Raw genomic sequence first — 12,916 nt, forward strand, 5'->3', positions numbered from 1 at the left:
CAACACCTGTTCGGCCCAAATCTGTCTGGCACAACTCTGCCCGGTCCAAATCTGTTCGGCCCAACTCTGTCCGGCCCAAATCTGTCCGTCACAACTCTGTCCGGCCCAAATCTGTCTGGCACAAATTCCATATCATTAATCTCTCTCTCAGAAAGTATGGACTGTTATTCTAAGGAAAAATTGTCAATTTAAAACTGATTGATCATACTGACCATGACCATATGTTGGTTATGATCGAAATAAACTTTAAGAGGTAGGGCTGTCGAATTCGAAGCACTGATTCTAAATGAAAATCAGCAAAAATTGTCAACTATTATTCCATAAATTGGAAAAGTTCATGTTGGTTTTTAGTGTTGCATTTGAAAGCAATTAAGTCCAGATTCAAAGGATAAGATTGTTTAGTTCGAAACCCTGAATTTGCTTTTAAAGACAAATAGAGACAAGATCAAACAATGCCAAATAAAGAGAAAAGTCTTAGTTGTATTAAAGCAAAAGTAATTACATTAAATGGCCCTCTTTGGGTACAAATTCAAGTTCATAAAAGTAAGGAATAGAATAAATAACAAGATCATGAAATTTGGTCCAACTATGATCAATGAATTTTTGTTCTTTCTTTATTCTATCCTCTATTTCTTCTAACATTGGCTGCACGAGTTGATGTGCTCTCACTTCGTAAAAGAGCTCTTCAGTCTTTATTTTGAATGTTGTTTCTCTCAATCCTTGTTCCAATTCGTCTATATCCAAGTCATCCCAGTACGCAGAATCTTTATTCTTCAGATCATTGAATTCTTCAATGAAGTTCTCTACTTCGTACTGGGCATAAACTCGAAGGGATGAGAGTTGGTCTAAAGATTGTGTGGTGGCCATAGAGGTTCGATGCTAGTGGAGAAGCAATGGAAGTTGGTCCAAAAACATGTGAAGCTCTGCTTGGGCGAGAGGATTGAGGACATGACCTCGAGTTAGAATATCACAAGCCCATCGAAGGTTCTTGAGAGGGACTTCGTCCTCAAGAACATTGAAGGGCAAGTGCAAGAAAGCCACGAGCAGAAGTTGAGCTTGCTTTCGCTCAGTTGGAGTAGGGGAAGGTGGAGGTTTATAAGGTGGAAAGACCTTATCCGCGGAGAGGGCAAGCCTCAGTCTCTCTGTCCAGCAAGGATTTGGTGGAGAAGGAGGTGTGGATGCTTCTATTTCAGGAGATGGAGCAAGAGCAGAAGGAACAAGGGCATTAATATAATCGAGCCAGTCAGAAGAACAAATCTTCGCCTTTTGGGCTAAGAATGATGGATTGTACCCTTGTGCCTCTTCGAGGCGTCGGGCAACATGCATTATCCTTGTAGGCATGGAGGATATAAACCATGCTACAAGCAGATTTTCCTCCAAACTGCATCGATGATCGATGTGTACGTAAGGATAGACCACTGAGCTCCGCGCATAGGAAGGGAACTCTAAAGGGTCAGTAAACTCGACAAAGTGATGGTTGATCCGCTCCCTTAAATCACAGGCCTCAGGTTTTGACCAGTGTGTCCAGTTAGAAGTCCCAGAGGAAGAAGAAGCTGCAACCTTATCCCATGCAGAGGGTTGTGAAGAAGAACTTCCCATGTCCATATTTGCAACTTTCTGAATCAACGGATTAAGAGCAGGTCGTTCGTAGTCCAAGGGTGAGTCAGAAGAAGAATTTCCTATGTCCATATTTGTAAGTTTCTGAATCAAAGGATTAAGGGCAATGTGTTCGTAGTCCAAGGGTTGATAATTGGCAAAGGCATCCATGACCTGAATATAGAAAGGTGGATAAAGGTGGCTAATTAATGCAATGAGGTTCTTTCGAGGAGGGACAACATCATCAGATGACTCTTCGTGTGCTTGATCAATGGAGAAGGAAATTGATTCGGCCATAAAAATGTATCAGTCTGTTCGAATACTAAGGTGGTGGGGGTGTTCAAAAGATTGAAGGGGAGTTAATGCAGATGATGAACGACAGTTGCATTTCTAGAAGAATGCAAAGCCCATGCACGTTCCAAGACGTGGGTAAAAGACCTTGATCCACTAATATCACCAAGTATTGGGTATATTAGTGCAGGGGGTAATGTTGGCTACATATTTTGTACAAGCCAATTACAATTCGACGCGTGGCAGAATAAGGGTAATACAGGAAGACTATTCAAGTCTTCGATCCTGATCGTACACGTGACAGTTAGTATTGGTTATTACGAGATCTGAGCAGCAGTGAATCAACAAAGAGATGCAAGGTGATGTGGTTTCAATAGTTACTCACATTTAAATTCAAATTTAGGAGGGAAGTCTAACTGTAAGTGATGGCATAGTAGGCTAATTACAAGGCAGCATGATCAGCGGTCATGGAGGAGCAGTTCGACGGTTGGAAACGCAGTTCGATAGTCATCCTCGAGAAGTATAAATAGCAGAGAAGGCCCCAGAAAAAAACCCCAGACTCAGATCAAAAAAACTAGTCTTATTATACTTATTTTTCTTTCCAGTCTTACATTTTCTGTACTTTAAATTCCTGTACTGTACTTCGTTTACAGGAGTAGTTTCAAGTAGATTGTTGCTGTAAACCTCTACGAGGCTGAGTTTGGATCATTGTAAGTTTTTTCATGTTAATGAAATATTTCAACTGTTCTTCATTTAATTATTATTTTGCTTAATTCTCCTAAATTAAGCCACCAGTAAAAGTCCTCTTCATTGAGGCTGAAAGAACTAAAATACAATCGTCTGATAATTAGTTGGCAATTAATTTTCTGTAAGGATTGATTGATTCTTGCTGGCATTGATCCTTCCTGACACGCTCGCAATTACAATAATAACTTTCGAAAGCCAAAAAGTCAACACATACTAATTTGTTTTACATCATATTTTAGCTAAAAAATTAAAAAATTACTAAAAAAATCTGTTTTCAAACGATGCCTTAAGCAGTGCCAAAATCGAGACTTAACTTTATCATATATATATATATATATATTTTTAATGTTGAAATCGAAATAATTTTAATTTTTCATTTATTTTCAAAATATTCTTTCAATATAAATAAGGATTTTTTTTAAGGTCTTTAATATTAAGATTTTATAAGATAAATGACATACAATATTTTCATAATAGTTTGGGTCACTAAACATTTTCATAGAAAAAATTCGACTCGGAAAAATTTGTGACTAATTTAGAGAAATTTCAACCCTAACATAGAAAAATTTCTCTAATATGATCACAGAAAAATTTCAAAATTTTTCTGATATGATCATAGAGAAATTTCATAAAAGAGATCTTAGTTAATAAATTTTTTTTTTGACCTCTCATATTATACAAAGTTAAAGAGGAATGTTTGTCCCAAAACACTCAAAAGACTAGGGTAACATTTTTTTATAGGTTAAATACTCTACTGAAATTTGTAAAAAATACAGCTGACTTCACAAGTTTAACATAATTATAATAATTTTTTTAAAAAAATTAAAGTGATTAAAATTAATGTAAATGATAAATAGGCAAATATTGAAATAAATAAAGTTAAATATATATTTTAGTAAAAAATATATTGTAATATAATTTTTGTTATTAATATGATTAATAGATTATTGATGAAAAAAGTCTAAGACCTCGTTTGACAAGTGCTTATTTTAGCTTAAAAGTTAAAAAATTATTATAAAAATCAAAAATCCTATAATCTATACCAAAAAATTAAAGATTATTTTTTTTTTCTACTTTTTAAACATTTTTTCGTAAAAAATCAAAAAGTTATTCAAAATATACTAATTTTCCCCCTTCATATTTTAGTCAAAAAATCAAAAAATTATTAAAAACTAATCTGTTCCCAAACGATGCATTAAATATTATATGAATAAAAATCATGAGAAGATCAATCTAATTATCTCAAAAATTTAAGATTAACTATATACACTTTGCTTGTTTTTAGTTTTCCAAAAAAATTTCAGGAAATTTTATTTTCTTATTTTTCATGTTTTTTTTTTTGTTTTTATTGATTTTTTAAAAAAAATTGTAAGCAATTTTTTAATTTTTAGACACCTAACATTAATACACATAAAAGTATAATTTTTGTGAAAAAAATCTTTCAAAAATTCACTAAATACCAAAAATATAAAAAAAAAACGAGAATTTAGTATATTTTTTTATTTATATTTTTATGTATTTATTAATTTTTTAAAATATTTTTTCATAATTTTTTACTTTTTAAATATATTTAAGTAAAGTACATTTTAAAAAGTAAAAAAACGTGTTTAAGATTTTAAAAATATTCATTAAAAATAAAAAAAAATACGAATATAAAAAAAACTCAATTTTCAAAAACTTAATTCAAAAAACTCAAATCAAATGCACAGTATATTTTTTTAAATTAATGTGTTTGGTTTGAATTTTTTGGATTAAGTTTTTTGAAAATTGAATTTTTTGATTTTCGTATTTTTTTTATTTTTAGTGAATATTTTTAAAATTTTAAACATTTTTTTTACTTTTTTAGATGCACCCTACTTAGATATATCTAAAAAGTAAAAAAATTGTGAAAAAATATTTTAAAAAATTAATAAATACATAAAAATATATTGAATTCTAGATTTTTTTTATATTTTTAGTATTTATTGAATTTTTAAATTTTTTTTTTATTTTTTAGGTATATTCATGTTAGGTATATCTAAAAAGTAAAAGAAAAATTATTTAAAATATTAAAAAAATTCAATAAAAATAAAAAAATACGAAAAATAAGAAAATAAATTTTTTGAAAAGTATTTTCTAAAAAATCTAACCAAGTAAAGTTTAATTTAGAATTTTTTTTATAATTTTTATACTCCCAAAAAATGAAGAAAAAAAACCTTTGTAGAGAGAGAAACTACAGCAAAGATGGAAGTGTGGAGAAGAGGAGAGAGGAGAGAGGAGAGAGGAGAGACTCACGGTCGTCATGCTGTGTAGAATTCGGTTATATCAACATTTTCTCCGTCAATTCTCTCAACTTTCTCACTCTTCATAGTCAAAAATCATAAATAATATATATATATATATATATATATTTATTTATTAGAGAGAAAAAGCAGAGTAGAAAAGAGATCAACAACCCTTTTTTTCTCACTATAAATCTCCATGCAGATCTTCAATCTACTAGTAAGTTAATCACTTTTCTTGGGTATAACTCAACTTTGCAATTTACACAATTTGATCTCCGATCACCCACCCCAAAAAAAAAAAAAAAAAAAAGCTCAATAAAGCTTGTTTTACATTACTGTGCATCACTTTATTTAATTTTTCTTGCTTTGTTGTAGCTCATTTTTGACCACCATAAATTGTGGGCTAACCCATAAATCATTGCTGCTTATACTTTCTTAGGCAAAAAGTTAGGGTTCTTGAATTATGCGTGTATTGGTTGTCTTAATCGAAAACATTGTTGCAATTGAGCTTTTATGTGAAGATTTGTGTAGTTTGGGGTTATATTTTGATCTGGGTTTTTTTTCCTCAATGAAGGTTAAGATTGAGGAATGTGATGAGAAATGAGGGTTAGGGTTAGGGTTTGGGTGGGTGAGAGATGGGTTGTGTGTTTGGGAGGGAGGTTTCGTCGTCAGGACCGGCTAGGTCGGAGGCTGTAGTGAGGCAGAGGGATTTGGCCGTGTCGTCGGGGAGGAGAGAGAAAGTTAGTGTTGCGAAAGGGGAGAGTAGTGGTGAGGTTTTTCAGAATGGTGTGGATCAGACAGAGGAGCATAATAAGGATGAGAGTACTAGGCCCAGAGGAGAGAGAAGACGATCAAGGCCGAATCCAAGGCTGAGTAACCCACCCAATTGTGTACATGGCGAGCAAGTGGCTGCAGGGTGGCCATCTTGGCTCTCTGATGTTGCCGGTGAGGCGATTAATGGGTGGACACCTCGTCGAGCTGATACTTTTGAGAAAATTGACAAGGCAAGTATTATTAATTTTTAGTTTATTTTGATTCATTTTTGTTAATGCTTGTAAGGTTTATTGTCTTATTATTTATTGTATGTTTTTTTTTTTGGTAATTTTGTGATTAGATTGGGCAGGGTACATATAGTAATGTGTATAAAGCTAGGGATACTATATCGGGGAAAATTGTTGCAATGAAAAAGGTTAGATTCGACAATTTGGAGCCCGAGAGTGTAAAATTTATGGCGAGAGAGATTTTAATTCTGCGACGCTTGGATCACCCCAATGTTGTGAAATTGCATGGTTTAGTGACGTCGAGGATGTCTTGTAGTTTGTACCTTGTGTTTGAATATATGGTACATGATTTGGCTGGACTTGCTGCAAGCCCAGGAATCAAATTTACAGAATCTCAGGTTAGTTTATATTTGTTTTCTTGCTAGTTCTTGAAGTTTGAATTTTGATTACTGTTTTTTTAATGGGGTTGTTTTGTTTCCTTATGTTGTATTTGTGAATGTGGTAGGTCAAGTGTTACATGTATCAGCTATTGTTGGGGCTTGAACATTGTCACAACCGCCATGTGTTGCATCGTGATATTAAGGGTTCAAATCTTCTTATTGATAATGGTGGGGTTCTTAAGATTGCTGATTTTGGGTTAGCCTCGGTTTTTGACCCTAACCACAAGCAGCCAATGACTAGTCGGGTGGTTACTCTATGGTATCGGCCACCGGAACTTCTTCTTGGGGCCACTGACTATGGTGTAGGCGTGGACCTATGGAGTGCAGGTTGCATTCTTGCTGAACTATTGGCAGGGAGGCCCATCATGCCTGGTCGAACGGAGGTAACTTTAAAAATTTTTGTTTACTGTATTCTGTGAGTGATTCCAATACATTATTGTAATACTTTGATTTGAAGAGTCATCCATTGGGATGCTTGATGTTGCACCACATTGATTTTTAACTTCATACTTTTTCTGATGTATTTACTATTCTACTTTTGGTCAATAAATGAACGAACTACCTTGGAAAACGACAATTTTTTTTGACCATTTGAGACGATCAATGATATTCAAATGTTCCTTTTACATGCTTCACCTCCATTTATTTTAAACTTTTAATGAAAAAAAAAATCATTATGAGAGATTTTGTTATGTGAGACATTTTGAGTCTTGTGACTCTGATATTATGATAGCCTCACCCTTCATCAATTTATTCAAACAGGGTATAGTGAATCTTCATCAATATTTGTTAGAACATGAAAAGAAACATTGGGAATACTGCATGCTTGATGCATTATGGTTAGTGCTCATTTTTTTTTTGTGTATTTTTGGGATTAATAGTTAGTTTCTGATAATACCACCGTTATGATTCTAAATTCTAGTGCTGTAGCCTTCTACTAGCCGTTGATGTTATTGTTATCTCAGTGTAAGATATTTGCTTTGGCTTCTTATTTAGCAATTATAATAGGAGAGCAATTCCATGGTTTTAGTAGAGCATTATATGCCTTGATTTAATTGGTGAATAATAAAATTAGAGAGCAACTATTTTTGTGATTCCTACCGCTTCTGTGCAAACTAATGCATATTATCTATTTTCCTTAGGTGGAGCAGCTACACAAAATATTCAAGCTATGTGGCTCTCCTTCTGAAGAATACTGGAAAAAATCGAAGTTGCCACATGCAACCATGTTTAAGCCCCAACAATCATACAAAAGATGCATAGCAGAGACATTTAAAGATTTTCCACCTTCATCATTGCCATTAATTGAGACACTTTTGGCTATTGATCCAGCTGAACGACAAACTGCCTCAGCTGCGTTGAGGAGTGAAGTGAGCTTTTATATTCTAATTACAGATTGATCTTCTTCTATTTCCTCTCTTTACATGATCTATTTGCTACACAGGCTCTGATTTGGGTGATTTCTGCATGTTTTTTTCTCTGTTTTAAACTGGTTTACAGCTGAATGTAACCAAACCAAGCCTTTAAGTCCCATCAAATGGGGTCGGCTAGGTTTACAGCTGAATGACTTTCAAGGTAATTTTATTGTGTTAATTACTTATTAAAAAGGGTAATTATATCATAATTTTGAAATTAAAATCACACATTTTTCTAAAAAATGACTAGTAATTATGAATATCAATTAAAAATTACGACGAGTTACTTCTCACTGGAGGTGCAAGTACAACTAACACACCTGTGAAGGTAAGTACACATTATAAGCAGTGGATTAATGGAATATTCTTTCAATTATGGAGGCCAAGGGTTGATAGAATTTTCTGAAGTCCTTGCTATGTTAGGCTTTTAAGCTTCATTTGGGAATAAGCTATTTTAGTAACTTTTTGACTTTTTACGAAAAGATGTGCAGAAAAGTAAAGAAACTAATGTGGCAACTTATAGTGACTTTTTGATTTTTTGGCTAAAACATGTGGTTGCTTTATCTATTGGAAGACAGACTTCAATTTCTTTATGTAAGATTCTTTGGTAATCGACGCCATGGATTTGACACTCTGCTATTAACCTTATCTTGTAAGGGGCTTTAAAGACCTTATTATGCATACTGGTGGATTATCAGATAACTTTTTTTGGCTCATTTGTTAGTCATGTTGCAATGTAGGTCCTCTGGAGCAGTTTATGAAATGACTGTTTATCCATTTTATCATTTTCAATTTTTCATGATCACTGGTGTCATTTGTAGTGCATTTTAACGTTGCAACTGTGAAATCTATGAGTAGTATGCCAAGTTCTTTGTTGTAACTCTGATGCATTGCATTTTGTTTGATAATGTTCATACAGTGTGTTTTTCAATATTCTCAGTGTTTGTTTTGCTTTTATTTGGACAGTTCTTCACGACCAAACCTTATGCTTGCGATCCTTCAAGCCTTCCAAAATATCCTCCCAGCAAGGAGATGGATGCTAAAGTGCGGGACGAAGAAGCTAGAAGGTTTGTCGACAACTTAATTTTTTTAACCTTTTCTTCTTTATTTTTTGGCCCCATATTCTCTGTGTAAGGTCAGACATACATAGCACAATTCAAAAATTTGGAAGTGAAGTTGATGCTACATTTCAAAATTATATAGCTTTTACAGAGCAGAATGGCAAAAAAGGTTTCATGTAGCCAACCCCACGTGATTGGGATACAAGGCTTGGTTTGGTTTGGAATTGAAAATTATGAACAATTGAACTGTATAAAAATAACTACACAAAAAACTTTATAACAAATTTGTGGGAAAATTACTACATAATTGTTGTAATTTTCAGCAATTGTTGATATATCATTTTTTTTTTTTTCAAATTTATTTCCCTGTTATTTGATGATCATATCTACTATTTCTTAGCTAAGACAAGAGGTTGAATGAGTGTAATGCATAGTATTTTTTCCCTCTTCTCTCTCTAATTGGGAGCTGATTCATGATTGTAGACTGAGAGCTGTTGGTAAAGGTCATGCTGATGGGGTGAAGAAAACTCGCGTGCGTGAGCGAGCTGTAAGGGCAGTCCCTGCTCCAGAAGCCAATGCTGAGCTACAAGCCAATCTTGATGTATGTCTGATAATCTTCTTCTTTCGGCAACATTTTTTCATGCTTTGTTTATTTAAATTTACCAACATCAATTCACTGAGGCTCAATATGTTTGTTAGTTTAGTTGAATCTAGATTAAACAAAAACTGCAAGGAACCATTCACGGTCTTCCATTCTTCATTACCGGGCATGAAACAGGAATGTACATGTTATGGTGCCACTTTTTACCAGTTTTAACCTCAGTTCATAGAAACCTATACATTGTATTATCGTTAACATGTGACTTGACAATGCTTGGGTTGCAAACCTTACAATTAATTTTGTCGAAATGTCTGGAAGGCAATCAATTTCTCATTGTATTAGGAAATCTTCTTGTGTAAAAGAGAGGGACTTGTGGTTGGGATAAAGCACCCACTTCTTTTTTTGACAACCCCTAACCGATGCTAGGTGGGGTCCTTTGAACCCATCCTAGGAGCTGAACCTTGGCTACGTGTGACCATCCACTGACCTTCATATCAGGCAAAGTAGGATATCATGACTCGAACCTAAGACCTCTGGGATAGAACCTGGGCAACTACCATTCTAGCTAACCCTCACGGGTCGGATGAAGCATATTTAGCTTATTTTAGTAATATGAACTGGGGGGCCATTCTCTAGTCACTTGGTGTGTCTCTGCACAAAACATGATTAGGAATTGCTTCATCGTGCTAAATAATTTCTAGGTTTGTTAATGTGGTGTCTATCACGGATTGTTTGTTTTTAAACTCAGACCTTTCTCGGACCTTTCTCAGTCAGTACTAACGATTATTTTACACTACCATGTCATGTTCATTAAACAGAGGCGGCGTCTAATAACACATGCAAACGCCAAGAGCAAGAGCGAGAAATTTCCTCCTCCACATCAAGACGGGACACTGGGTTACCCTTTAGGTTCTTCACATTACATCGATCCATCCTTTGACCCTCCTGATATCCCCTTCAGTTCCATGAACTTTTCATATTCAAAACCACACATTCAAACTTGGTCTGGCCCGTTGGTGGACCCCACTGGCATAGGTGCTCCGAGAAGAAAGAAACACGGGGATTCTCAGAAAGACAAGAATTCTGGTCGGATCAGGTGAAGCAAGGCATGTTGGAGATGCAATTCACGGAGTCCACACACGGAACCGAACCAGTACAACTTTAATGCAAGCGAGGAAACCTGTTAAATCGCATTGAGAGGTAAAGATATCTTGTTTTGGTCCCTATTTTTTTGGATGGCGAAGAAGCTTCTCCGAGTATTGTATATGTTGATTTTTTTAATTTGTTTAGTCCCTTTGTGTTGAAAAACTCTGTTTAGATTAGTTTGCATTCTAATAAATATGTTTAAGAACCTTTATTTTGTTTCACTTATATCATAAATTTTGTTACTTTAAAGGTCGACGAACTTTCTCGAAATTTTGTTACATTTGTCACATACTACAATGTTTAGCAATATGAATCATATATTGTCAACATTTCTTCTAGATTGTATCTGTAATTTTTTTTTTCCCCTCCAAGAGAAGGCTCAAATTTGAAGATTTGGTTGTCAAATATTCGTTGATTTTGTTTATTTATTGGAATTCTAGAACCATGTTTGATGGTTTGAAAAATGATGTCTATTAGAAGGGAATGAATGAGACTGGTAACTGCCATATAAATGTTGTCCCATTTTCTCACCAACCCAACAGAACGGAATATTGTACTCGGTTTTTTTTTTTTTTTTTTTTTTTTTTAATTTTTTTTTAATTTTAATTTTTTTTTTTTAATTTTTAAAATCTTAGTGCCATTGAGTATCTCTAATGCTGTGTTTGGTTGGAGGATTTGGAGAGGGATTTGGAAAGGAAAATGAAAAATGTAGGAGAAATGTGAATAAATCATGCTTATATTTCACATAGTTTCACACTTTTTTCCTTTTTCTTTCTAAATCTCTCCCCAAATTCTCTAACCAAACACAGTATAAGGGGATAGTTAAACCAAGCTTGTTAGGTATTTTAGTCAATTTAAGTCTAATTTTGAGCTTCAATGGGCTAGCTATTGGGTTAATTATTTTACTATCTTATTTTTTTGGTGGTTACAATTGAAGAGTCCCAGAGGCTCTCCAAACAATTATATGTATATATTTTAGATTTTTGTATATTTATGTCTTGGATTTGAGATTATATATATATATATATATGTGTGTGTGTATGTATGTAGCAATTTTGTATGTTTTTTCAATTCTATTTGATGAATTACGGAAAACTTATTTTGTATTTTGTATTTTTTTCTCCTTATTTTACAGGTTTTGTATGTTTGTATGGACAAATTTATTATTATTGTAAATTTATATTAGTAAAATATCAACAATTAGTATTTTTTATTTTAAAAATTAATTAAGGTAGTTTAAATGATTAGCTAAATAAAGAGTGTGATTGGAGAACACAATAGCTAAAGTAATTAGGTAAAATAAAAAATATTTTTTTTTATACTTTAGTTAGTGAAAAGTAGAGAGTGGTTGGAGTTGAGACTTTAAGGCCTCTCTTTTAGAGCTTTTTTTTTAAATTTTATTTTATTACAATTTAGTGGTATTGTCTCAAAACAATTACAGATTGATGGAAAATTTTTACTTTAATTATTGAAGTTTGTGAAGTCTCACTGTTCTGAATTTGTTTTCTTCTCAAACTAACACTAAATTGTTATTTTTCCTTTTTTTTAATTTTTTTTATCAGCTCCTTTTTATTGTGGAATCTGGGCTGCACATTATTTAAAGAAAAACAAAAATACAATATAAATGGGGGGAATTATAATTCAGAGTTTTTTTTTAAAAAAATATTTATATATACCTGAAAAGGTTTATAATTTTAATTATTAATATTTATAAATATGTATTTTTTTTTACTAAATCTTAGGTTTAAATAAGTGTATTTTTTTATTTTTCACGAAAAGATGTGAAAAAAGTAGAGAGATGATATGATATAAATAAATACATTTATCTAAATAAATGCACTTATTTAGGGGATGCCAAACAAGTTCTAAATAGAATTTTCCCATATAAATATACAAATTAAGGGCTGAGTTGTTCTTATCATGTTATTGTAATGGGTCTCAATTGAATTATAAAAAAATGTATTGGCAGTAAAATTAATTTGTAAGATTTGTATGTTTGTATAATAATTTTCCTCTAAAATCCGTCTGGTTTAATTTTGGAATCATAATTTGAGTTTCGAGTTATATTTTGAGCTTTGAAAAGAGAATTTATTTGGTTATGAGTTTTGATGAGTTGTATTTTAAAAAATTTTAGGTTTATCTTTTTTAAATGTTTAAAAATTTTCTTAATTTTATTTTTTTAGGGTAAATATTTTTTATTGTAAATATTTATTTATTTATTTTAATGTGTGTTGTATTTACTACATTTGTGTGCTGGATTTTTTAAAATATCTAAAATTTTTATTTTAAATATAAAAATTTTATTTGAAAAATTTTATTTTATTTTTTTACATATTTTTTAAAAATATTTGTTT

General features: G+C 32.5%; 1 protein-coding gene across 1 annotated transcript; it reads left to right on the plus strand.

The window, feature by feature from the left end:
* Nucleotides 1–4,780: 4,780 nt before the first annotated feature.
* Nucleotides 4,781–10,891, plus strand: LOC114264866 (putative serine/threonine-protein kinase At1g54610). Its single transcript, XM_028205581.2, has 8 exons — nt 4,781–5,115; nt 5,473–5,902; nt 6,013–6,297; nt 6,405–6,722; nt 7,482–7,709; nt 8,721–8,821; nt 9,299–9,416; nt 10,235–10,891. The coding sequence occupies exons 2-8, from the start codon at nt 5,534–5,536 to the stop codon at nt 10,514–10,516; spliced, it is 1,701 nt and encodes a 566-aa protein (XP_028061382.1). The 5' UTR covers nt 4,781–5,115; nt 5,473–5,533; the 3' UTR covers nt 10,517–10,891.
* The last annotated feature ends 2,025 nt before the right edge of the window (nt 10,892–12,916 follow it).

This window comes from Camellia sinensis, chromosome 7 (assembly GCF_055761805.1).
Source record: "Camellia sinensis isolate YWXY chromosome 7, ASM5576180v1, whole genome shotgun sequence".
NCBI lineage: Eukaryota > Viridiplantae > Streptophyta > Magnoliopsida > Ericales > Theaceae > Camellia > Camellia sinensis.